Consider the following 26012-nt stretch of genomic DNA (forward strand, 5'->3'; position numbering starts at 1 on the left):
TGCTTTCTGTGGAGATCCTATTTTAGACCCAGTTCTGACCCACAGGCTTCACAAATTACTAAATTAATTTACAAATTTTAGTTTATAAAGACCACCATCTAAAGCCTGATCAATCTAGGATGAAAAGATTTTGTTACAATGATTTTTCCATTTTTTCAAATTAATCTGATATCTAAATCTCACCTAAACCTCACCTGAAGCGATGATCCAAACTTATCTTATGGACCTTCAGAGAGCCTGTGTTTGTACAGGAGCTTGCAGCACATTCCTTCATTGACCAATGAAATCACTGTAAAAGAATTCCATACATCCATCCATTCAGGTGGGATATGAGCCTCAGACCCTCCCAGCCTCCTAATTGTGAGAAATGTTTATTCTCTTAGTCTGAAATAATTAATATCTTAACATTTAAAGGTATTTTTGGTGGCTCCAGCTTTTCCCTCTGAAAATGGTAGAGGTGTGTGTGTGTGTGTGTGTGTGTGTGTGTGTGTGTGTGTGTGTGTGTGTGTGTGTGTGTGTGTGCGTGTGCGTGTAGGGAGTAGGGGGAGGTAGGGGGAGGTAGGGAGTGCTGGTCAGAAAATCCCCCAAATCCTACTTCAAAACTGGACATCCTGTTAACCAGAGCTTACTCAGATAACCTTGGAATTTCCAGAGTGTTAGAACCTTGCTTCTTTAAGCCAGTCCCATCTCCTTTGAACTGCCTGAATTTCTCACACTAAGGTGCTTAAATTATTAAGACCGAGATTAAATTTCCGTTACCTTCAAACCCAAATCCATACTGATTTCTATATCCTATTTTTCTCCCCATTTTCCTCCCCTGATTCGCTGTCCACTGAGGAGATTTATCTACAGCTATAGCCAAAAAAAAAATACTGATGAAAACGAAAGAGCAAATCAATACTGGGGTCATATTATTTACAAGGCACTGAGGGGAAAAGAAGCCTTTGCATGCATTCAGCAAGGTCTGTAACATCGGCCACCCGGAGGACTGACTGCTGGCTCCTAGGGTTCAAGTTTAGAATGCTGTACATTCTACAGAGTCAATGTCACGACAACTGATTTGCATTTAGAACAAAGATGACACGGGCTGGAGGCACGAGGTGCCTTTCTCCCGTTCGCTGCACTTGTCGAAAGTTTCCTGACATTTCTTGCATTATTAAGCTGGGGCTTCATTACCATGTGTGTGATCTGCAAGTCCCAGAAGCTTCTAATTCCTCACCTTGAATTGCTAATGTCTTGTTTATGACTATCATAGCAAATCGGAGGCAACAATTACATGCAAATCAGGCACTGTGCTACTGCAAGCAAGCCCGAGAGAAGCGCCATGTGCCTGGCTGAAATTTACTTTCATTGAACACATATGTACATGTCTCTGCTTGTATTTTTATCATTATTTATACATCGGTTTTTTATGTGTGATATACACACAGTATTGTCTTGAGCCATCTCATAAAGCACAAGTCAACATTTAGTAGGTGATCGACAGACACATGCACACATGCGTGCACACATACTCACACACACATTCACTCTCACCTGTATATAGGGTGTTTGTCCCCTATTTGAAAAGTTTAGTCCCTGGGGGTAACATCAAGGACATGGTGTCACTTGTGAAATAGTCAGACTCGAATCAAACAGAGTATTTATGTGGCAGTGTCAAAAGATCAACATATTTTGGACATGTGTAGCAACAGTGGGCTTTGCAGACAGTAACTGGGGGTTGGATCTCATACGAGGACGAGCCCTCCACTGCGGTGCAGAGGATCCTGGGTGATTTACTAAGTGTAAATGAGGCAAAGGAATCTGGAAGCAGCTGTTTTTTACAGCCTGTTTGACATACTAGTTGAGACCTGGAATGGACAGCGCACACAGATTTCCCATTGCCAACATCTGCTTTGCATTCTCCTCTTCAGACTGTCCAAATCCTTCACCGGACAGCTTCAGCACCAAGGAATAAAAATGCACACTGCTTGTATTTTCTCTCTTCTCGTCGGTGTTGTTGAAGTGTGTTTATATGAGGACAGTCACCTCTACCATGTCATACACAAGTTGTTTATTCCTAAACGGATTTTTTTCTTTTTTTTAACAAAACTGTTTGAAAGCGTTTTATATCTCTCATCAGGGTTCCTGAAGTGTGTAATGTTATTATAAAATAGGGCCCACACACAAATCTTAATTAAAAATATAACCAAAAATCAAAATAACATGCATTGTACATACATTCCATGGAATGCATATAAAGTTGCATAACACTTACAGCTACTTCCAGATCATAAATGTCAACATGTTCTGCAATCACTGGTCTTTCATTGGCAAATGAGCGAGGGCAAATACATGATCACACTGGGGGCAAAAAGGCTGACTTATAAGCCAGCACCCTACTAACTGGTGGATTCAATCAAAGTGTGTCCAACACAACATGTAGCAAAAAACACATTCACAAGCACTCTATGTTTCACGTTGTGATTTTGGGAGGTATTATTTGTTTTCATTTTTGTGCGTAAGAATGCATGAGCATGAGAACTGACATTTGTATTCTAATCTGTGATTTTTTTTTCTCTCCTCAAAGGCACTCATCCCATTTGGACACATGACAAACTATCTCAGAACACATGGAGCTGCTCAGGCCCATCTTCTCACGTGTGATTAAGAGAATAAAGGATTAGCAGGGTGGGGGAGGGGGGGGGATCCTGCATTATTTTTATGAATTTAAACTAACATTGAACAGCTTAGCCAAATCAGAATGAATTAAGTCCATTGCCGAAGCCGAGTGACTGTAACATGGAAGTGTTGTGAAAGGAATTAAGCAATTTTCTCCAATAATGGCAGGCCACTGGAAATGGGCCTGGGGGTTCAAGAGAGTCAAGACTTTTAAACGTTTTGAAGTCCATGTGTCAGAAATGCATGGCTGAGAGGGTCAAAACAGAAGAGGACTTCTCTTCTCGTAACATCTCATTTGCCATGTGACAAAGAAGGCTATTATTTAAGCGCATAGCGTTGGCTATTCTGTACCATCCACGGTCACACACTCAAGAGCAAAAGATGGGACATATCTAGAGCTGCATTGTGCATTGAGGAATTGCTGGACCTCAAAAAACTTGTTTTGAGATAGTGAAGCGCAATAGCACTGAAGCAAACCCCAGCTCGCTTTGGTGGCTGTGTTTAGTTGCAGTGTGCCGTAAGAGGAAGTTTGCAGCAAATGGGCCCAGCACTAGAAGCTGGCCTACGGGACGTCAGAGCATAGGCAGCATTTGGGAAAGCATGTGTCACGTTAACAAATTAGAGGGATTAGAAGCAAGAATGCCAGACTGGGTTTATCCCATGCCTGGGTCCACTCAAAACCTGGGGAGACAGGAAACGCCCGGCGGGGGATAATCCCCCGCTCGGTGCCGGACTAATCCCGCCACACGTGGGTTAGCGGTTGGCCAGATCACCTGCTAACTTTCACCTGCACCAGTCGCACCTCACCGTCTCACCACAATTTCCACCTAGTAATTGCATTTAAATGCCTCGATATCATCTCCTCTGGTGTCAGCTAACCCAATTAACTCTGTACAACATGCAGTCCTTTGAAGGCAGCATTTCTAGATGGCTAATGATGTACGCTAGCTCACTGTATATTTCATTGTTGTCACTGCTACAATGTATCTGTGAGCGTTAAGAAAATAGGTTAAAAAAAAAAAACATTGAGACACAATGGATGCAGCCTGAGTAAACACCTTCTAAGCCCGATTTGCACGGGAATAGAACCGAACAGACTTTTTGGATGATCTTCCCCTCCTCCTTAAGGAAGTGAGTCCAGAGCGAATCGGCCAAGTGGGAGCTCCTGGAGGATGTTCTCGCTGTAAGCTCCCCTCCCGTCTCACCGGGATCCCCTCGAACTCGGATGTAATGAGACGCGTCTCTCCCCTCCCCGACGGGGGCTGCGCCGAGCGAGGGGCGCGGTGTTCAAGGGTAAGCGCAAACTACGAGACGGTCTCCACCGCAACGCATGCACCGAAAAACCCCCCCCTGTCACAGAAACTGCATTTCCCTGCAGCTCATTACATAACTACATTACCGCGTGTGCTGTGCTCTCCGGTGCAGCGCCAGCGTTAGCGGCAGCAGCAGTAGGGCTGGCATTGGTGGTATGAGATACAGTACATGCTCCTGGAGCTTGGGTGTTTAGAATATGAGCTAAAATTGTGCCGCAAACATTCGGTAGACAGATGGATCCCTGGACAGATGGATCAGCCAGCTACTTTTCCTGTCACAACCTGCCGTGATGCCTTCGGACTCTTCCAAGTGTTAAAACACATCCCTGTCTGCCTCGTCCACAAAATAAATAAATAAATGAGACTCACAAACCCTGCACCCTCTCAAGGAAGAGGAAAATTAAGTCTAGGATTCAATAGCTAAGATGGAAACAGTACATTTCATTAAAAAAAGAGGAACTACAAAATTCCAAGTCATAACATTCCGATCTGTGTAATACTACCTGGCCTTATCCTTATCTACATATTGATGTTGGCCTAATCGATCGCGGCGACGGGAGGTGGTTTTAGTGGGAGACCTGTGGCTGATGCAAAGCCAGGGCGCGTTTTTTGGCAGAGCGCTCGGTGTTTATACAGTACGGTCTGTCTGAAGCTGAGGGAAGGGGGTCCGGTTGGCCCTGCAGCACAGATCCAGACCAGATGAGGAAGGGGGACGCTCTGTTCCAGCGGGCCTTATAAGGCGCTGATAGCCGCGTCTGAACGTCGCGTTTGACAGGAGACAGTAACACCATTTATCCTAATGCCCTTGCGCTCCCCTGCTTCGGGGACGAGCAGGAAAAACCCAAACAGGCAGACGGGGTGCGCTCCTGTTGCTGCTCAAGAACGCTCCTCCGCCGGCGTTTGCGGAGTGTGAACCTCCCTTTTAACAAGCACCTGTAAAACGTAATCAGGCGTACCGAATGCACTCAATAATTGTGCCAGCTTTTGTACCCTGGCCCGCTCGCTATTCCTAAACAAGGGGAACCGCCGGCAATAATGGACTAATTACACAATCACCGTGTTTCCTCTGGATTCTTGTTGACTAAAGAGCACTCTCCATACACAAATGTTATTTCAGAAAACAAATTTCCTTAACAAAGCAATTTGCAGGCAGAGGAAAGAACATGCAAAGGTGGGCAGAATGGCAAAAATATATCTGGGAAAATGGAGAGGTGTGTCTGTAATTAATAAGCGGAATAAAGCAGATTTTGAGGGAGGCTGCAACAATAGCACACTCCAGTGCAAACAGCAACAAGGTTCTGCCTGTTTAGTTTAGTCAGTGTACTGTCTGGATAGCATTAATGGACTTTTAAATACTTGAAATCAGAAGTTCACAGAATCTTAAAGAGAGCTTCTTTCTCACAACAACAATACAACTCAACTTAATCTTGAAGAAACCCTCCAATAAAAGGCATTCATTTGAAATGCACATCCCAAGGAGGCAGTCTCTTCTTCGGAAAAATTTAAACTTGACAGAAAAAAATGAACCAACTGCACTAATCAAGATTAGAATACATTTTTCTCCTGTTTAATTCCCAGTCACAAAAAAAGAAAAAAAAAAACATGGAAGCTAAAAAAAAGACCACTCAAGAGAGTAATGCTGGAAAAAACATGTCAAAGACTGTAAACCCAGCTAAGGGTGGTGGTGGTGGGGGGTATGGCATTCACACAGTACGACTGGCTCCAGTATAACCAAAACCAGGCCCTCTTCTATAACCAGTCCAATCTGTTTTCATTTGCAAGAAACAGTACTTGCCCCCCACCCCCCACTCCCCCCCCCTCCTTGAACAGAAGAGGGACTTCAAAAATATAACCGACCGTCTCTGCCTTTAAAGAGACAGTGCTGGCATTCCAGCTCTGTTATGAACAAGGAGGTAGGCTTTGCGCTGTGTGTGGATATGGATACTGGAGGAGTAAGGCACCATCAACCTCAGCGGAAACACTGCGTCATTCCACAGGAACAGAGATGGTGACAGTGATGCATTTTCAAATGGTATTCATCCGTATCAGAAGCACAAAAACTATACATTTCATAAATAAATATACATACTGTACTACAACATAAACTAGTGTAATATGTACATCCACAACTTAAATTCTCATGTTGCATGTGTCAAAGTACAAAGTGGGTAAAATAAGGTGTAGAATGATGAGTGAAAAGGTAAAACAACAAAAGACTGTAATGGGTCCCGCACACTGAGAAGCCCTCATATAACAAAATATGCTGGGGCTAAGGGATGGAGAGAGAGACAATGAAAAATAACTGGAAAAACCTCTCTGTCAGTGAGAGCTATGATTCTTGGCATTGCTTCAGTAGAATAAAAAGCTGGACTTCAGAAATTGCATTAGCTAAGCTTTTCATTTCATTTCAGTGAATTTAAATCATTGCTTCTGCACCGTATTGTGCATTCGATACTCTGGGCTCTTGCTGGCACTAATGCTCCTCTCGCCACAGTGAAATAAGTTTGGCTGACAGGACCCGAGATCATGACTGAGAGAGGTGGCAGAAAATATAGAACAATTTATTGTAAAATAAGGACAGGCTGGTTCAGTGCAAGGCTGAGTTCACTGTCACGTGACTCACACGAAGACCCCTCCCAAATGTTGTTCTAATCTGCTGATTGGATAACCGGAACGGGCAGGCATGCATTTTCACCACCACTAACCATGTGCGTTTGGTATTACCCCTAAAGCCAGGAATCGATTGTGAAACAAGTCCCGTGCCTGTCTACAGAGGAGTCCTTCAAGGTCTCCGTGCTACAGGAAACCAGCAGAGGCCAGGAGGGTTGTATGTGAATTAATTACACATGCATTTTTGGATAGCATATACCATAATGAGCCCCAGCTGTGCCAGGCATCCACCCCCCCACTTTTAAATGTAACTATAAAAAGCTGGGGCATTCAACATGCCTTCAAAAAAACAAAACAAAACAGGGTGCTATAAAATGTCCCTCAGATGTGTGTGCGTGAAAGAGCAGGAGAAGCCGATTGTTACTGCAGGGGAACGGTGTTATGCAAATAGCAAAGCCTTCACTTGCCCTGGCCGGGTATTATGTTGATGGTGCAACCTTTTTTTTCTCCCCTTCTCCCAACTCCTCTTAAAATAACAATATTGTAAATTGCAGTTCTTCAGAGGCCTCGTTGACAGATTGGCGCTGCCCCCCCCCCCCCCTCCTCTCCCTGTTTCTGCAATGAATGGGGGCCCACCATGAGGGCAAAGCCCACATGTGTGCACAAAGCAGGCAGGAGTCCCTCCTCAAACACACCACAGACACTACAATAATCCTTGTGTGCCATTTTCACATGCACATTTTTACACTTACACTTTCCATCACTTGGCTAGCCCCCTTTCACATTTACTGACTTGCATCATTAGTGGCGGTTTTCTAGGCGATGGTCTTGCCACTTGCTCCTGTGCAACACGCCTGATTGTAACAATAGGACCCGGTTCCGTTTTGGTTTATCCTTTATAGATGATTGAGTTTAACAGTGTTCACTAAGGCATTGGATTCATGCCTTACCTAACAAACAGTGGACACAAGCCAAAGAATAGCTGAGACCATCCTAAGAGGCTCGCATGCACACAAGAGCAAGCAGAAATGTAGTTATAAGATGAAATGATGCAGAGAAGTCCCTCTAATTTAATTTTGCAAGGCACCTCTCTCTTTCAAATTAGGCAAATGGCCAAAGTTCTGCCAGCAGTGAGACACTGCACGGCGTTGTTCTTAAAAACAACAGGCCGCAGATCACATTAACCTGAAAGGGGCCCATTTGGAGGTCCACTGATCTCCAAAGTAGGACTACATACAGTTTAATGTAAGGTGTGGACACCCCATCCCACAGTTCACCTTGATGGGGAACAAGGGCGAAGAACACAGACACAGGTGTAATCATGGGTGGCCCTACCTGGCAAATTCCATTGGCCAGTTTAAATAATATGATACGAACGAAATGAAAACTTTAATATAATTAAGGGTAGGGAAATGCAGCCATACAAAAACGATGCAAACCTACAATTTCCTCAAAGGCATGTCTTTTATCTCCATGTTGCCTTCAACCAATGCCAGGTGTGTTAAACACCTCTTTACTCACAAAACCAGAGATGCCAGATTAAAATAACAAGGTTCTCTTCTTGTGCTAAACTGCAATCAGCAATTCTGCTGAATTAAACCCCAGCTTCTCTTGTGCCTTTTGGTCCTCAGCTGTGATTTATTTGGCCGTTATTCGTATCAGAGTTCTGCAAGTGGCAGTTTTTGGCAGGGCTCCAGCTTTGTTTACAGTTAAAAGATCTTTCAGGTATCAAATGCATTAGCTTGCAAACCAGTGGGCAATTCCATCCATCAGACAGGTTTTAACATGTGTTGCCGACATCAATAAAAATGATAATATGTTTTATTTAGCTCTTTCATAAGAAAGCAAAATAGTTTTTAAATTATTTTTATTATCGATGAATAGATAAATTGAGGTGAGGGGGAATGTTCCTTTGTTTGGAGTGCTGTGACTATTTGTATCAGTATATTATTTAAGTGAGTCATCATATACAATAATTAAACCTCAAACCTGCTCTGGTAAGCTACTGGTATTAGTACTGTGTTCACCATGCAAACCAAAAATCAGGCAATGAGATGAAATACTTAACCAAAATCTGGTTCTTGAGAAAAGCAAAGGCACACTCTTATTTTAGTGCACTGCCACCCAGAATGTTCCCATATAATATAAATAGAAAATGACATAACCCATGGCATATTTGTGCAATGAGGAAAAAAAAATTAAACCCTTAAAAGCATTTGTAAACTACACCACGGTTCAAGTTCAGGTGAGGGGGGAAGCTCGGCATGTGCTATTCCAGAAAGGGTTAACTGTGCTCTCAATTTTGTCCCAGGGGATGTTCCAGCCATGCCAGCCTCCTCTCTAAAACTCCAGCCTGCACTTTGATAGAGCACATTTTCTGAACTCCGCAGACGAGAGCAATTATTGTAAGAGACCAATGATTATAGGTCTGCCATATCCACACAGGCCTGGCATTCACTTTTTTACATGCAGAGCATTTTCAAAAAGGGGGAAAAAAAGAGGAAGAAAAACGTAAGGAGAACAAATATCAATATTGCAGGACGCGTCTCAGCTTCAAGAATTGTAAGCCATCACTCTGCAACCGCAACGGGTCTGAAGCTTGTCTGCGACTGTTAGCATGTGAAATTGGGCAGATTTAAAACCCCTAAACAAGGGGATCAACACGAATTCGTCGGGCTGAGCCACCGGCATACATAATGCTACACGCAATCTTCAAAGTGCAGTGGTCCGTCAGAACGATTCCGACCACATTCTCACCTCCGCCGCCGACGACAAACAACTCTCCGCTCCTTGTAATTGCAGTTTAAATCCCCCCTCCCCAAATTTACCATTATTCCATCACTGGTCCTCTAATCCCCCCAGTTAACCGAGTGAAAAATTAGCTTTTGTTAAGTGGTGATTTCTCCCACTAAATGGCAACACCCTTTTGTCAGAAATACTTTTGGCTGAGAGGCCTCATTAGACAGTGGGATTTAAGAAGTAAACAGCAAAGATCGACTAATTCCTTCAGAGGCCTAGTCAAAAACTCGCCTGACCAAGGAGCGTCTTGCAGCCGCTCAGAACCTGTATCAACCTGATAATCCGCTCCTGTCCACTGCATTCCATACAAACATAACACTTTGCAGCAGCAATCCTTTCAATCCAATATTCTTTGCTGCAATGTATACGATCTACAGACTAGGCCTGCATAGCCTAGATTTAGAGGGACCTCCTGCTTGTATCTCCTGGAAGGAGCTTTGTGAGTCCCCTACATAAATTAATTTTTTCCAGAGATAACTGGTACAAAACAAATGCTGTCAGATCAACGTAATAACTAGCAGTTTAAAACAGCATAGAAGTACTGTTTCTGATTGCTGTCATGGCTTACTTTCAAAACCGACATATGATTATTTGCATTTTGGCTTCTTCAAAAAAGAAACATTATCAAATCAGGACTTGTTGCACATGTATTGAGCTGCCTGCATAACAACGTTCCTCTGAGCTTGTATATAATAAACTGTAACTGCCTTCAATTTTCAGTTTAATACAATTAAAAGCATGCAGTTACCTTTCAAAATACCAGAATACTCGTGACATAATTGGACTGCATTCTCTTTCTCCATACAGTTAACTACACAGACAGTTAACAAGAGTAAAAAAAAATCAACAAATACAGAGGAAAACTATCAGCATATGCCTACATTTTCGGCGGCATTCACAGTCCAAATTAGTGGCAAGTTTATTCCCTGCTGTGGTAGGAAAATACCAAATCTCCTGCCATGTGACTACCATAAACCGGCATGTGGCTTGTTTGATGTCTTCAGGGGATACTTTAACCCCTTCTGGTTGGAGGCCCTCACAGCATGGGGCGTGCATCTCTGTGCAAGAGTCAACAAATTCAACAGGAACCTCTTCCACCTGATGGCAGCGATCAGATCGGACAGGTGCCAAGCAACGCGGGGCCTTGGCAGTGCGGTGCCCTTTAACAGACCGGCTGTTTACTGAGAAAGACAGCCACCCTCTGCCACCATGCTACATCCTGTTCCTCTCTTTTCGCGAAGACGTCACAGCTGCACCGCTTCACAGAGCGCTGTCGCGTCTCTAGAGGGTGCAGAGTCTTCGAGCACATAAACAAGGACGGGCAGGAGGGTCCGATGGCATCCGCTCGGTCTTCCTCTACACCGAGAAAGGTGCTCGGTGCTTGAATCTGAACCCCTCGCGCAGATGGGCTCGAACAAGCCAGTCGCGAGGTGGCATGATAGCGGTTGCTGTGAAAGCAACAGGGGTCAGGGTGCCGAGGTGACTAATTTGAATAAGAAAAATGTATGTGGTGGAAATATTTTTAACTGAGGTTGACAGTCCAGTATGAGTTTATGTGTTATGCACAATATGATTTCCTTTCTAAAATTAGCAATGGTGATTTAGCTGCGAGCGATTCTGTGAAAGCATACAGAAATAGAAAAACAATAAAAATGTAGTTACGTTATATAGCGTAAAGCAGGTTCATACTGTACTCAAGTGTGAGGTATGACATATGGATCCAGTGTGTAATAAGCTTCTACCATTAAGGTATGACACAGAGAGATCTTTCCTAGAGGGCTAACAGATAAAATACTATCTGATAATGTTGCTGCATTCATTTTACGAATGAATTAACAAGCATCCATTCTTTAGTTTGCATAAATCAATTATTATGAGGACAGTGCTGACAAGTATCAAGCTTTTGTTTTATTTGACCTCTTTAAGGGTGTAAAGCACCTGTTTTACAATTAGTCACAATAAAGCTCTGATTAGAGCTTGAATAAAAAAGAAGTAGATAAAGATTCCATTATAGGCCAACTTTCTCCATCCACTATATCATACTATTAATTCAATGTGAACCCCTCTGAATGGTTCAGTTGCCTCATATTCTGAGTGACTGGGCCACTATTCTATCAAATTCCTCTTTTGAAATGAAAATAGGATGACAACCAGACTTTGAAATGTCTATCTTCAACATTTTCACAGAGGTCCTTTTTCACTATTTCGTATTGTATTTTTTTCTGCGCAATTATCACGACAACAACAATGCCGTGAGCCTTTTTAATTTCCAGAACTATTTTGTGCCAGATCTGTCAAACACACTCCGGTCTGCAGTTGAGTGCTGCTGCTTTAAGTGTCTGTCGGCTCTGGATATCTTTGTTTTGGCAATGGCCCCAGCCTCTCCACGTTGATAAAAGCACTGTATTTAATTCTGTCGTTATGTTAAACGACTGGGAGACCACCAGATTTAGAGGAAAACACACACACACTCATACCCACACACTCCAACACACACACATACACATACACACACATACAGAATTGTGTGAGGCTTTTGCCAAAACCTCAAGTAAAGGGCAAAATTCCTTGAGTAAATACTTGAAGTTCTTGGGCCCTAAGCAAAAATTGCAACTGAAATGCAGCTTTTGTTAAAAAAAAAAGGTATAAATTCAACTGCAAATCAACATGATATCCCCCATGGGATATTTAAAACAAGTCTAATCTTTTGGGAAATGCTTAAAATAAAATGAAGGGTACTGAATAGCCCTTTGCCAAATGTTTCCTTGATTAAAGGCCCGTGAATGCTTAGATATTTTACAACAGTACTTCAGCACAACCAAATAAAAAATGCATTTGCCTGAAACTATGATATGACTAGCAAGGCCTGAACTTTGAAAGATAAAAGACATTAAAAATAAAAGCTCATACTTTAGGGATGAAGAAAAAAAATAGCAACAACGTTGAAGATGTTGAGTAATTTATACTATTACAAAATAACACAAAAGGAAAATAAAACAGAACTAAATCACATGAAATTAAAGACTGCACAATACAGATTCTGAATAAATGAACAACCTTTAAACCCAATTATGTCCTGTGCATATGTTACCCTCCATTCACTTAGGAAAGCATACACTGAAAGCAGAAAATGTGTCCACATTCTATTGGTCAGAATAATGCCTTGCTTTGAAATAAATAAGGAAGAGGTGAACAATGGATGTGAGATGCCTGTCTACATGTGACAGGTTTTTTAGTCTGGCTCCTTTGTGATGTTTTACGAAATAGGACTGTGCTGAAATGACTCCCCTTTTCTCTCACCAATTAAATATGGTACAGAACAGTAAGAGAGCAGTGCAATAAAAGCTAGCACAAACACACAAATGTGCCATCCTCCTCTCTCTGCAACACCCACTACCCCCGCCACCCCCCCCACCCCCTACTCCCCACCCCCCCACTCCACTCTGCACCCCCCCCCCCCCCCCCACCCGACAACAGCCACCGCCACCACCAATCACAGCCCTGACGCCGGGACATCAATTCTCGCAAGTCGCAGAAAATTACCATGCATGAATGCAAAAAAGCCTGATCAGGAGTAATTAACACGGCTTCATATGCAAATTTTATTAATGCAGAACTACAAAGTCATTATGCAAATGAAACTTTCGTCAAGCCTCTTGACAAATATTCAGCGCCCCAGCCAGAGAACAGGTTTTTCTCTCTCTCTCCCTCCTTTTCTATTTTTTCCAAACCAGAGAGAATGTATAACAAGTATGTAAAGTTATTTTAAACTTGATTTTTTTTTATAGTCTTGTGGAACTTAAAATCTTAGCGGTAAGGCGATGATGGCCAGGCATCAGCAATTAAAAAGCTGGCTCTTGGTAATGACTGTTTGGCTTTGGAGCAAGGTAATGAACCTGTAATGCTGGGGAGAGGGAGGGGGGGTGAAAATATGAATATGCATGAGGCTCACTGCCTTTGATGATTAAAGAAAATTTTAATATTTAAATGAGTGCATGCAAAGTGATTAAGAAAAAAAAAGCAACGAGGCAAAAATATAAAAAGGATTTGAAGATGCTAAGAAGTATATAGATGCAGCTTTCCTTTTCCATGGCCGGTTAATGAGTGAAACTGTTTTTTTCTCTCTTTTTCTCTCTCTCTTTCAGTAGCTGGACTTGGCCCAAGAAGCAGGATTTCAAAAATCATTTCCAATGCAGTATAAAGGTAGCAGTTTCCTGAATTTGGTAGTGGCAGATTAAGCACAGTGAAAGTACGCCTCAACCAAAGGGGTCTTCTTCGGCTACGTGTTCAGCTAGGCATTCTAATCGCTTGCAGCAAATTGTCTTTACATACGGAACACGATCCAGGCCTTGCAATCCATTACCGAGTAGCTGAGATGATGATACACAGAGCAGACAATTTGCTGGTCCTCCTTTTACACCCAGCTTGCATGCATACAGGAGAGGGGAGGATTCCTGTTTGAAAATATACAACAGTACTAAAAGGGATGGCATGTGTGGCATACAAAGTAAGCTGAATTGTTTTTTTTTTTTTTGAAAAGTTAGCTAAGGCTTACCTCACGTGACCATGTTCATATTTCGACAGATCATTTTGGCCAGTGAGATCTTCAGCTTCCTGAACATCACAGACTGAGAATGTGTGGCATAAAAAGCACACTGGCGGCAATGTGTTCTGTCACATAACAGATTACAATAAACAATGATGCCAGGACACTGGTTCTGGGAAGGTCTTTCCAAATGAATAAAGGAATGCCGAGATCCTTAACTACTTTTGTAAATGGTTAGCAGAGAACAATGCTTAAATAATGAAGCTGGACAGGCATTTAAGCTGTATTTAAACTCAATAACGATACTAAGCAATGAAGGGATGTTGCACTTTAACTGGTTGAATCTCTTGAATATAAATCTGTAAGCCTGCGACTGCTGTGTTCTGTGCTACAAACCAAAATATGTTAGATCAGACCGATACACTGTAAAAACACAGAAAAAATGTATTACAATAAAGTACATTTACAATATCAAACCATATATATCATACATTCATTATTCGTTAAAATGATCTGTCAAACTAGGTGCCTTTTGACTCATTCAACAGGACTGAAATAGATAAGAATGGTACAGCGTAAGGTATCAATTATTAGTATGGATGTGTGCGCTAAATGAATATCTGTATGGATTTAGCAGGATGCTGCTTTTGTGAATACCTTGTTTCAGGTAGGTGTAGAGTTCTTGTTTCAGCTGAAATCAGTGTGGCAAGGAGGATAAACAGCACCTCTTCAGACATGTTCAACTGCAAGCGCCCACATCCATGCACTCACACAACCCAGCCTGGCAGCCTTACAAGCCCATTAAATATGCATCAGGACTGCATCGTAGAGAGAGTGACATTTCATTTGAAATGCATATAAAAAAACCCCCTCTCATCGGAACTTTGCCAAAAGCTCAAATAACAAAAAAAAAGTGAACGCCGTGGAATAGGGAGCAAGACAAAAGTGAGCAATTACCACTTCAAAACCCCTGCTACATCCTGGCACTCCTGGCTTTATTGAAACAACAAAAAAACAAGAACACCAGCAGGAGTAATCGCTACAAAACAGCACATTAAATCAGATGCACATTCCCTCCACCACGTAATCTCAGCACATCGATTCTGGCACTGCCTCAACATTACGGCATCCCCCCAGCCTTTGTAAATTTTAATTGAAAAAAGCATATGTGAAGTAATATGGAGACACATTTTCAATATTTCACTGCCTGTATTGTATCATTATTTATTGAAGAGCTCTCCCTGTATGTGTTGAGTCTGCAACTGGGAAGCGCGCTTCTCAATTGAGATGTTTTCTAAAGTGCGGGGAAATCAAACTGGGAGCGAGACGGTTTATGTGTGTCTCCACACACGAGGGGGATGTCTGCTGTATTATCAAGGGACGGCCGTCACTATGCTTTTCTGGCCTTCAGTTTCCTATTACAGTAACCACACACACACACACATCTGTGATCTGTGTATCTTCCTCCTCTCTATCTGTCTATATATAATCTGTATAATCTTATTTAATTATATATAATATACATATAATTAATCATATTAAATTAGGTGACAAAAACTGTAGTATTATGGGAGGTAATTCTTCTGTCTTTTGGTGTGTCCATGCAAATGTCTTAATGTTTGTATATGCATGCACGGTTGCGTATGAATGTGGTTAGGTGTGTATACACAGGTATGGTGAAAATATCTATCCAATACAAGGTGCTCACTCAGCCTCAGGAAACCCCCCACTGAAAGTTAGAAAATAAATTCATGCAAAGCAGAAAAAAGGGAGAAAAACGTCACTCATGTCCGCCATCCAAAAATGAGGCTGGCAATCAGAGCTGGCAGCTGGCACGGGGGAGACTTTTCTGACGAAACAAATCTTTCTGGGCAAGCGCTCAAAAACAGGTAGGAAGAGAGGGCTTGGAAACAGGAAGTCAAATTGGCTGGGCAGTTTCTCTGCAGTGGGAGCCAAACAGGAATTTAGGTTATCTTGCACTATTACACAAAATTCTCCTCAGTCAATTTACCTACAACAAGAAAGAAAAATGCCACATGTTTCAAGTATCAACATGGGACCTGATTGTTTAGCTTTTTTAATCCTTCAGCAGAAAATTGGCAAGGGTTTGTTTGATTCATATAATGTGTGTACATCTATATATACACAATTATCCACTGGGCACAGTACAGCATAAATAGTGTTGTTCTTTTGACACTGTTAGACATAGATATGAGTAAAAATACTATTAACATTGAAAATATGAAAAGATCTTATTACTATTCCTCTACTGCAGAATTACTTATTATTACTGTACTTCTACTCCACATCCTGATCCTTATATAATAAATTAATGCCATGTTAGGAGGAATTATATCACATTTTATGGACAGCCATCACTTACAGTGAGTCTAGCTGAGGATAATGGCAGTTATTGATCACTGGATAGTGTACATGCCTTTCCTTAAAAAGAATTACACATACACATTTTCAAAAATGAGTGTGGCTGATTATAGTTTTGAAAATGGTCTTGTAATTAATTTGATAAATGATTAGTCTCAAATGTAGAGGAAGTGCCAAGAATTATCCCAAAGCTACAAGGGGAACCATCCCCACAGAGAACTGTCCAATAAACACAAAGAGGCGGAGCTTGTTACGCTACAGCATTCTAGAGTAAAAATATATATATATTTTTTGCCTGGTTCAGTTGGTCATAAATAATAAACATAAAAAATGACATTCAAAATGAAGTTTAAATATAGATACAATCTTGTTCAATAATGCACAAAATGTGTCTAAATAATTTTAGAATCTGTAGGATACACCGAGAAGATGTGCAGTATGTCAGCCTGATGAAAGCTGGGAAAGGTAATAACATCCACTACAGAATTAGCAAAATCCCGTGGTCCAGTTTGAAGAGAATGCCTCTGATTTCATCAGTTTTTATTTATTTTTACTTTACCTTGATCATTAAAAAGACCTTAACTGATTTTCACCGAAAAACAGAGTCCATGTTACAAGGTTATACTCTTTATAAATAACAATATAGATATATATAAATAACAATGAATAGGACCTTCCACCAATCAGACGGGTAATTGATGATAAAAAAAAAAAAATGTTTCCTGATATTCCCACTGTTTTTGTTGGCCACAGACACAATGAGCAAACCAAAGCGCTGCGCAGCAGGTCTTTTCAGAAGTCGGAGAAAGAGCTGTTGAAATGTGAAATTGCTATATGAGATCAAACACAGAGAGAGGCAGAGGAAAAAGTGTGTTTGAGGTAAATATCTCTATAAATATAGCACGCCTCATGAAATATTCACCGCTGTGATAGTACGAGCGACGGGTCAAAATAACTTCTTCTCACTGCACTTGTTATGCCTGTAAACCTTTCAAAGAGAGCGCAGATCATTTTAAAGTCAACTAAAAACATCCCTGCCACGGGTGCACCAGGAAGGAACACAGAGATGGATCTCATGTAGCAAACTTACAGTAATCTGCATGGTGATAATGCGTATTGTTTTCTTATACAGCAGTCACCCATGTATTAAGTGGTGGGAAGAAATATGAAATATTAAATTTGCAGGCTACACAGCTCAGTCGTGGTCTGTAATGGCTGTTGTCAGTGCTACGATGCGCAGGGCTCCTTAAATGGTGAGTAAACATGACCGATCTCTGAAAGGGGGCCCCTGCACGTTTTCCATTTTTTGCTCCGAGCAACAATGGGTCACTGTGGCTCCTCCTCGGCAGAAATGATGCGCTGGGACTCATCCAAATCGGTGCAGCATTGTTAGTTTAAAAAGAGAGAGAGAAAACAGCTTGAGACACTTCCCCTCAAATCATCGTGCGACAACAAAAGCCTTCCCCCTGCCTTCCCCTCAACGCCATGCCAGACCTAACCAAACACAGCAGGTTTGTCCACGCTTAACTCCTTCTCTCCTGGTGACTGGAATATGGTAATAGTTTTGAACTTACAATGACATGGAACAATTCAGGTAACCGGCTTGGATGAAGACCTGATCATCACAGGAAACACTTTGTTTTACCTATATATTTCCACTCTTATCATGTGTACTTACAAGTGACACAAATTTCCTTACTGCAAATTGCCTGACTGTATTTACTTACTGCAGTGTCATGTATTGTTACATCTTCAGGTGTGTCCCTAGGAAGAGAGTCCTTTTGGTTTCACTTCATCTCTCTGTAGTAAAAAGAGGTACTCTAAGCATGTCATCATCACTCCATGGTCAAAAATGCGTTCTGATATTTTTCTGAATTTCTTTGTCACTGTGCAACCACAACTTGGAGGGCAACACCTGTATTTATCCTTTATGTAATCGCTTGAAGCATAAAAAAATATACTCTTAGCAATCTAAATTTGTCATATACAGCAGTAGCTGTCAATCTGTCTACAATAAAGCATGAATTATGTTTAATGCACTCATTAGAATAGCCAGCTGAGCCGACCAGACCCATCGGGGGGTGTGAATATGTATGTGGAAAAACATGACTGATTGGGAATGCTTTTAACATTTTGATTACTAATGGCATGCAACTGAATATTGTTCAGCAGTTTGCCTGGGTTATTTTCATTGACATTCCCTTTAAGCAACACTACTTTAACCTGGTTGTGCTTCAAAAAGTGCTCTGCTGGGCCTTTCTCACTCTATGGCTCTCTTTGCCCACAGCAGTTGTTCCTCTTGCCTAGGGGTATGCAGAATGTCATATTTTATTTAATTAGGGCTATTAAATATAATTAAATTCTGCTGAAACTTAAGACGGCTGAGTGGCAATATAATGTGGTGCTGAGCAAGCCCGTGTCCTGCTGATATTTAAGGGAGAAATATTGAATTCAACCCTCAAGTGGTTCATCTTCAATGGCTGTCCTATATACTCATAGATAACATTGACTTTTCCTGGAGTAAAAACAGGGAAATTATCACTGAAGGGGAATAAAATACCAGACCGAGGTGTAGGGTTTTTCTTCTGGCCATTTTTTCTTGATATAGACTTTCATGATCAAAGACATCATGCTTTGTTTTTCATAAATACCCCAAAGGAAAAAACGATATGTAATTTAATGCAGAATTTCTGATATTCTCAGCATTCAGTTTCCCCATAAGCATTCTCCAGCACAGGACCACTTCAGATGCTGGCTGCCTCCACTGGCATAATCACATGGTTGATTTTTATTGTTGACACATGGCCTAAATATGGAATCGCAGTCAGAAATCTTGAAAGACGAGCGAATGATAAATTGTCAGCGCTGACATTACACAGAGATTTCCATCTGCCAGCCAATCGCATCACTTCACTGTGGGGGGACCTTCATGGTAAAAAACAATGCAAGGTATTTCTCTTTTTCTTCTGAGTGTCTCCATTGGCCAGTACGATGAAGTGCAGCAGGCAGGAAGTGAGTGCTGCTACATGCCCCTCCCTTTCCTATTTGAAAGCCCTAAATTATCTGCAGAAAGAAACTCTGATTGGATCATGCATGGCAGGAATGAATGAAATGAAATGAAAGAATAAAAGTTTAAGGTCTGCTATTGCATTGTTCATATGCCATGGGTATCTGAGGAGAAAGAGATCAAGAGATTGTATTTTTTAAAATAGGTTTGAATTTCTGTGTATACAATGCAAACCTCAGGGGGCAATAATGCTGTTATGCCCAAAATCAGCTTTCTGATATTGTTTGATAGCTGCAAACCTGTCCAGTTCTCATGTCTTATATATATAAATTTCATAAAATTGAAAAATGAAAAATGATCACTGCTTGGAGAGGAAAGATATCGCTATTATTTTTTTTTTAACAAGACTGAGTTTTTTTTTTCATTTCATGTTAAGAATGAATAGAACTGAAAAGGTTTAAAAGAAATGCTTTAACATGCTGGGAGGCAATTACGAATATGTCTCCTCAAGTGCATGGTTAGTGGAATGCACAAACTGACACTCAAGTTCAACACCATGGCCACCACAACTAAGAATTTCTTTTCCTGACAGGGGATTCTCTCACTATCAAAATCTTCAGAGTATTGAACTCACAATAATCTGATTTAGAAAAAGCATATTTTGTCTTTCAGAATTATATTCCCTCATATAAATGGTGCCTGCAAAAATATTGTTCTCACCGTAGGTCAGATAGAGATATCGCTTTTTCCATTATTGCATTATCACAAAATTACAAATCAGAAATGAATGCTCGGTCCATTGTATAAATGTACACTATGGACACACAATTACATAATCCAAGAACATTACATTTATATATTTGTTGATCATAAAATAACTCTGTTTTGTGAGATTCAAGGAAGCAAATAAAAGCAGATCCATATGGCTGTCACAAATATTGCCACAAAAATTGTACGAGACTTTAAACTCATAGAATGAATCCATTAAGAATGATGCACTAATCCATTATTAGTAGTACTGTCTAATACTATCAGTATATTGTAGTATCAGTGCATATCATGTAAACAGACATAGTGTTAACTGAGGTAAAAAAGGAGACACCCAAATGGTTTTCATCTGTGGAAAAAAATTAGGTATCTGGACACCCCGAAACAAGGCTAGTATCTTGATGGCATGATAATGTAATGACATTTTATTATTATTATTATTATTATTATTATTATTATTATTATTATTATCTATAATTTCTGCATAACAACATAGTGGTGGGATTTTACCAGTGACTTATTTCAGAGGGTAGAAACAGCACATCACAAAAGTATCATCGGACGGATATGAAGACTCAGTTATGAAGCTTACACAGCATTTCAGAAGCTGGGTCTGAATTCTGGATTCAAGCATTTAACACATATCATACAACATACAAAATCATTACTTTTCAGTGAACACAGACTTGATTGTGGGATATTTATTCTGTACTAAATTTTGCTATTAATGCTGAAATCCAAATGACCTCAAGAGTATCTGTTTTCAACAGCAATGTAGACGTGCTTTGTGCCTCCATTGGCTTCTGCCATTTTTGATCTACGTCTCAATTTTGCATCTTGTGTGTGGCATGTGTCACATTAGTAATTAAATCTTATCCTGATTTTAAAGATGTTTAAAGAGGTGAAATATTGTGTTTCCCCAGAATTATCTGTCTTGGCTGCCGCAGGTAAACCTCATAAATATGAATACTTAAGGAAAAATGTGTTATTAAGACTGTGTGCTAGTATCATAAGCCGTTCCCTCGCTTTTCCCTGGTAACTTTGTCCAATCCTGAATATTATTTTATGAGACCCATTTCCCAAGATCCCTCTGGGTTCTTTGTGAAGGACTTGACTGCACTGTTTTGCAAGATAACTACAGTATGAGAGTTCTTTCCCTGCAGCTGGTCTAAACTAAACTGCCTCTTTACCCTATTGAATAGGAAACTAGCTTTTTAATCCCTTTCTTTTTTTTGGAGTATTTGAATTTTAATGAGCTTTTCACCTTTTAAGCAGATGGCTCAGGCTGGATTTCTTCATGAAAGTAGGGTGAGTTCTCTGTCACGTTTTGCACAATTTGTTTCAAGTTCCAGAGTCCTCCGGGGGGTTTTAGGGCTTTGAGTCTGAAATGTGATGTTTCACTTCTAGCAGCACAGGCTCCTCTAATGAAATCAGCTCAAGGAAAACAATCTCTCTTGAAGGTCTGTGTTGAGCAGTATCAAACTCTACAGGAAGCTGTGTGTCCTGCTGGTCTGGATATGTGTGTGTCTTTAGTGTAAATCTCACGGAGGTGGACGCGTGTTATCTGTGTGCATCTCGCAGGTGCGATTGTGTGTTATTTGTGTGCGTGTCAGAGATGTTATTGTGTGTCATCTGCATGCGTTTTTGAGTGGTGGATTTGTGTTGTGTGTGAATCTTAGGGATGCTATTATGTGTCATTTGTGCAAATTGATCTGACAGATGTGGGTGTGCTTCTTTATCTTGAATCTCACAGAGGTGGATGCGTTTCTTTAGCTAAAATTCATCGAGGTGGATGTATGTTAACTGCACGAGTCTCGCCCACGTGATGCCATGCCGACGAACCAAGGGAGGCCGCAAGCCGTGGCCGCTTATCACGGCCTGCTGTCAAGCGGAGGCCCGGTTGTTTTCGAGCCTCTCCCCCCTGTTATTCTGGAGAGGCTTCCTCTCCCAGAGCGCGGAGCGAGCGAGACCTACCTGCTGGGACGCTCTCTTGCTTGGGGCAAATTCCTTTTGTGGGTGTCAACAGTCTCTCGTCCTCCTCCTCGGGTGTCACCTGGATTCCGATTTCGACTGGTTCCACCACTTTCCTAAGCTCGGGGCGCGGCGGCGAAGGGCTGCTGCGGTCCACCATCTTGTCGTAGCAGCCGGGCCCGCCCATCAGGCCCTGGCACTGCTTCTTCTTGTGCTCGATAAAAATGAGGATGTCCCCCAGGGGGAAGTTCATCTGGCACTGGCCACAGGTGAGCAGGTCGTGGTCGCCCATCCCGCCCGGCAAGGAGCCGGGGATGGAGGGGTCCAGCGCCGGATGCCCCTCGGCCACAGCCAGCCCTGCGTCCACATGATCGGTTTCTGCTGGGGGGAGAAGACACAAGCAAACCATAACTCACACCATCACCGCCAGTGCTGCTCTTAACTCTTAACAACTCGTAACTGATTTATCTACAAATCTTCCTCACCATCAACCCCTCATTATAGCTAGCTGACAGAAAAATGAAAACCCGGCTATGGCCCTCCTGGACCTGGATTGGACATCTCTGACAAAAAAAGACATCTTTCTTTGCCTTTACTTCATTGCTGTACGTCAGCCAGAGAACAGTAACTTGACCTGGGTGCAAAGTACTGAATGCACGCCCCAGCCACTCTGTAAGCTGACCTCTGCTCGATATCAGAAAAACTGATTTGAAGATATGGAAGTCTAACTCTTTCTGATCTCCCCAGTTGCCACATCCCAGCCAAATATCCCCTGTGTGTCGTTTAAGGCAGAGTTGTGAAAGAATGTCCTGCGCTTTAATAAACACACACACACGGTTGGGATGGTGCACATAAGTCACTGTTATTAATACGCTTCACAGATGACTTTGAGGAGGAGAGAGAGAGAGAAATGGCATCGGCCGATGGAGGCCTATGCGTGGCCACAAAGCAAGAAACCCAGCAGATCTTGCTGCTGATTCTGTCACCTCGATAAACACTCAAAACGGCCAGGACTTGAAACTGCACATCAAACTGATCGCATCACCTCGGCGTGGACTTCTTCAGCCTTCTCCACTCGCAAGCCTCCATTTTGAATTTCACCCACGCGTTTTAACATGTCATTACAATCAGTGCTTTGTAGTTCTGAATCCTTAGCAGTTTCTTAGTTTCATCAATAGCGGCCAAAAAAAGAGTGAGGCTGCACATAAATTTCAACCCAGCGGGGATCTTTGTCAGATCGCTTTTTTTTTTTGACAGCTTATCCTCTGCCCTGCACCTCACCAAGATCTGAATTAGCATTCGATTTCTTGCTGCTTTTATCATTAACAGCACCACTTTACCTTTCTTATTACCTGGAATTGTTTATCATCGTCACCGTGACCCAGGCCAGTTTAAGCAGCTTTAGATAACAAATTTATGCCTGTCTTTGCCATTACGAGTATGAAAAGAAAACAGGCTGACATAGCCGTTGTAGTAAAACTCTGTGGAGCTGTGTGTCTCCAAATCAGTCAAAAGGATGTCTGTGAGACAGCTGCAAGGAGAGTGTGGCAAACTACAGTACAACCATGATGCAAATCCTGATGAAGGATGGAGTATGTGTGCTGCAGAAAATGCCAGGGCCTAACCACAGAGAGGAGAAAATCAAGCCTGAACCAAAGCTTCCTTCTCTGTCACTGTACAGGTAACACTGTTTACATTTCCCAGTGGACTTCCTTCATGACTAATTTTAGATGATAAATTAGAATCAGGCTGCACCTCCTTCTGCAATTTATCTGTGATGTAAATAATAAATGCAAACTGTCCCGCATTGTCAAATGAAGCACGGCCACAAAAAATATGCATTCTCGGTTAGCTGCTGTTTGGAATCTCTAGTTTTCTTCAGAATCTGTGATAGTTACTATATCCAATAATCCTGAAGTTCAGGACAATTTTTTCAGATTTCACCTTGGGGTTCAGATACTCACAGTAACGTTTTAGTTAAAAAGCATTTTATTTGAGAAATGAATTCCAGTTGTTTTCTGCACAATGTATTATTGCAAAAGGCAGAGGCATACAATCTATAATAAATGCATGCAGCATGAACAAGATGAGATCAAGGTAAGAGTGTTTCTACATTCATAAATATGGCTGCATATTGTCAACATGCATGTAGTGTTAATGTTTGCATGTAATCATTGTACATGTTAGCAAGTCCTATAAACCAGACATTTTTGGGTAACATAAGCCTAGTGTGTATTATATTCCCACACCAAGGAACATTATTACACACTATATAAACATTATGTAGTTTCCCCCATATTAGGGACATTATCACAAATCATATATCTATGTAGAAATGTAGCAATCTGGTGTAACCACAATATGGTTTGCCTTGAACTTTCAATAACAAATGTATGATACCTGTAACTGTAAGAATAACTCTTTTTTACATTCATCATCACATTCTTAAAACTTTATTTCAAGCATAATTCGGTTGTTCATTCATTTGAATGAAATGATTACAAATGGCAAAACAAGGAGTCAAGACACTAAGCCTACAGACCTAGATGGGAGGTGTCATTTGTGTGTGTGCATGTATGTTCACAGTCTAAGAGGTGCACTCTGACAACAATATGTAGTTCCTTCTACAAAAAGTGAAACATCTACACAGACAGGATCATGATCCCTACCATTTGCACCATTTTCCATGACTCTCAGCAAAAAATTAAGTCCCCTTTGTCATGTCACATCAACATAGCTGGCAGAACAGCAGGCCAGTCTGAACTGCAGTATCAGTGGTATTGATTGCAATCAGTCAATATACACAAGATCTCAGACAGGATGGAAGAGGACAGACTTTCAGAGCCATTATAAAACTACACAAAAGTTTCAAGTTGTAAAAACGGTAACTTTAGCAAGTTCCAGGACACAAAAAAGTAATAAAATCACAAAAGCTGAACAACAGAAGCATGTTCTTCTGAAACTGTTTTTGAATGTCCAGCTCCCATTTCTCCTGTCCATATGTACTGCAGGACGCATGCTGCCCTGCGATATACTGACACACACTTCACAGGGAGGTTTACAGAATCACACACACATACACACACACTGCATTACTGTGGACCAGATGACCCTAGTCCACAGCCAGTTGGTGTTCCCAAAGGACTGAGTCATCAATCCACAAAATCATGGTAGAAGCTGTGCAATCAGTCTATCATGCAAGGACAAAAACTAGCTCGGCAGATATCCTTCAACCTGCATCTCCATTCACCAGGCCCAGAAGCTGCCATCACATGCACACTCTTTTGACACACTCACACACACACACACACACACCTTCCCACACCCGCTCCTGGCAACAATGCTGTCACCTAGGTAACATTACGGCTCATCATTTCTGTGATCCCTCAACAAATACTTCATATAATTCTATCAGTAGCCAGAAATGTCAAATGTTATTTGTCTTTATACAGCATTCCCCAGCCGAAAGAGAAAGTGAAAGAGGAATATTTCCATAGTTATTTATACATACATTAATATAGTTCATACAACATAACCCTTTTTCTTTTGAATCATATTTAATCAGATAGAATTGGGGACTTGACTAATTTTTATTTATTTCATTTTATTTATTTATTTATTTATTTATTTTGGTGTCAGATCTTAGTGGTTTCTGTCACCTACATAATTAGTAAAGTTTTACAATGCGGTCAAACAAAATGCTCTCATTCGAAATGATAGATTTCGAAAGGCTCCTCACTTTGGCCTAATTTACCTAATAAGGCCAGATGACTCAGCGCACGCTTTAATAGGATTTCCGTTGCTGGTGTAAAGAACAAAACCAAGGCAAATTGAGCATCTAAAAATGAACGACAGACTGTGCACTTCTACACGCCTGCATTTGAAATGAAAACACTGGTGTTATGATTTGTAACGATATCTGAAAACTCAAGCGTCTTTTGTGTATCTGAAAAAG

The 26012-nt window shown here is 41.3% G+C and overlaps 1 protein-coding gene across 3 annotated transcripts in view; it reads right to left on the minus strand.

Annotated features, from left to right (window-relative positions):
• bcl11ba (BAF chromatin remodeling complex subunit BCL11B a) overlaps window positions 1-26012 on the minus strand; it is a 49194-nt gene that overhangs the window by 13796 nt on the left and 9386 nt on the right. For 2 of the 3 annotated variants that reach the window (XM_036542586.1, XM_036542584.1), the window contains exon 2: window positions 22061-22438. In XM_036542586.1, coding sequence (XP_036398479.1) covers window positions 22061-22438 — 378 coding nt within the window. The remainder of the gene's footprint in view (window positions 1-22060; window positions 22439-26012) is intronic. The other variant, XM_036542585.1, reaches the window with a different exon arrangement.

The sequence above is a fragment of the Megalops cyprinoides genome, chromosome 12, assembly GCF_013368585.1.
Source record: "Megalops cyprinoides isolate fMegCyp1 chromosome 12, fMegCyp1.pri, whole genome shotgun sequence".
NCBI classification, from domain to species: Eukaryota; Metazoa; Chordata; class Actinopteri; order Elopiformes; family Megalopidae; genus Megalops; species Megalops cyprinoides.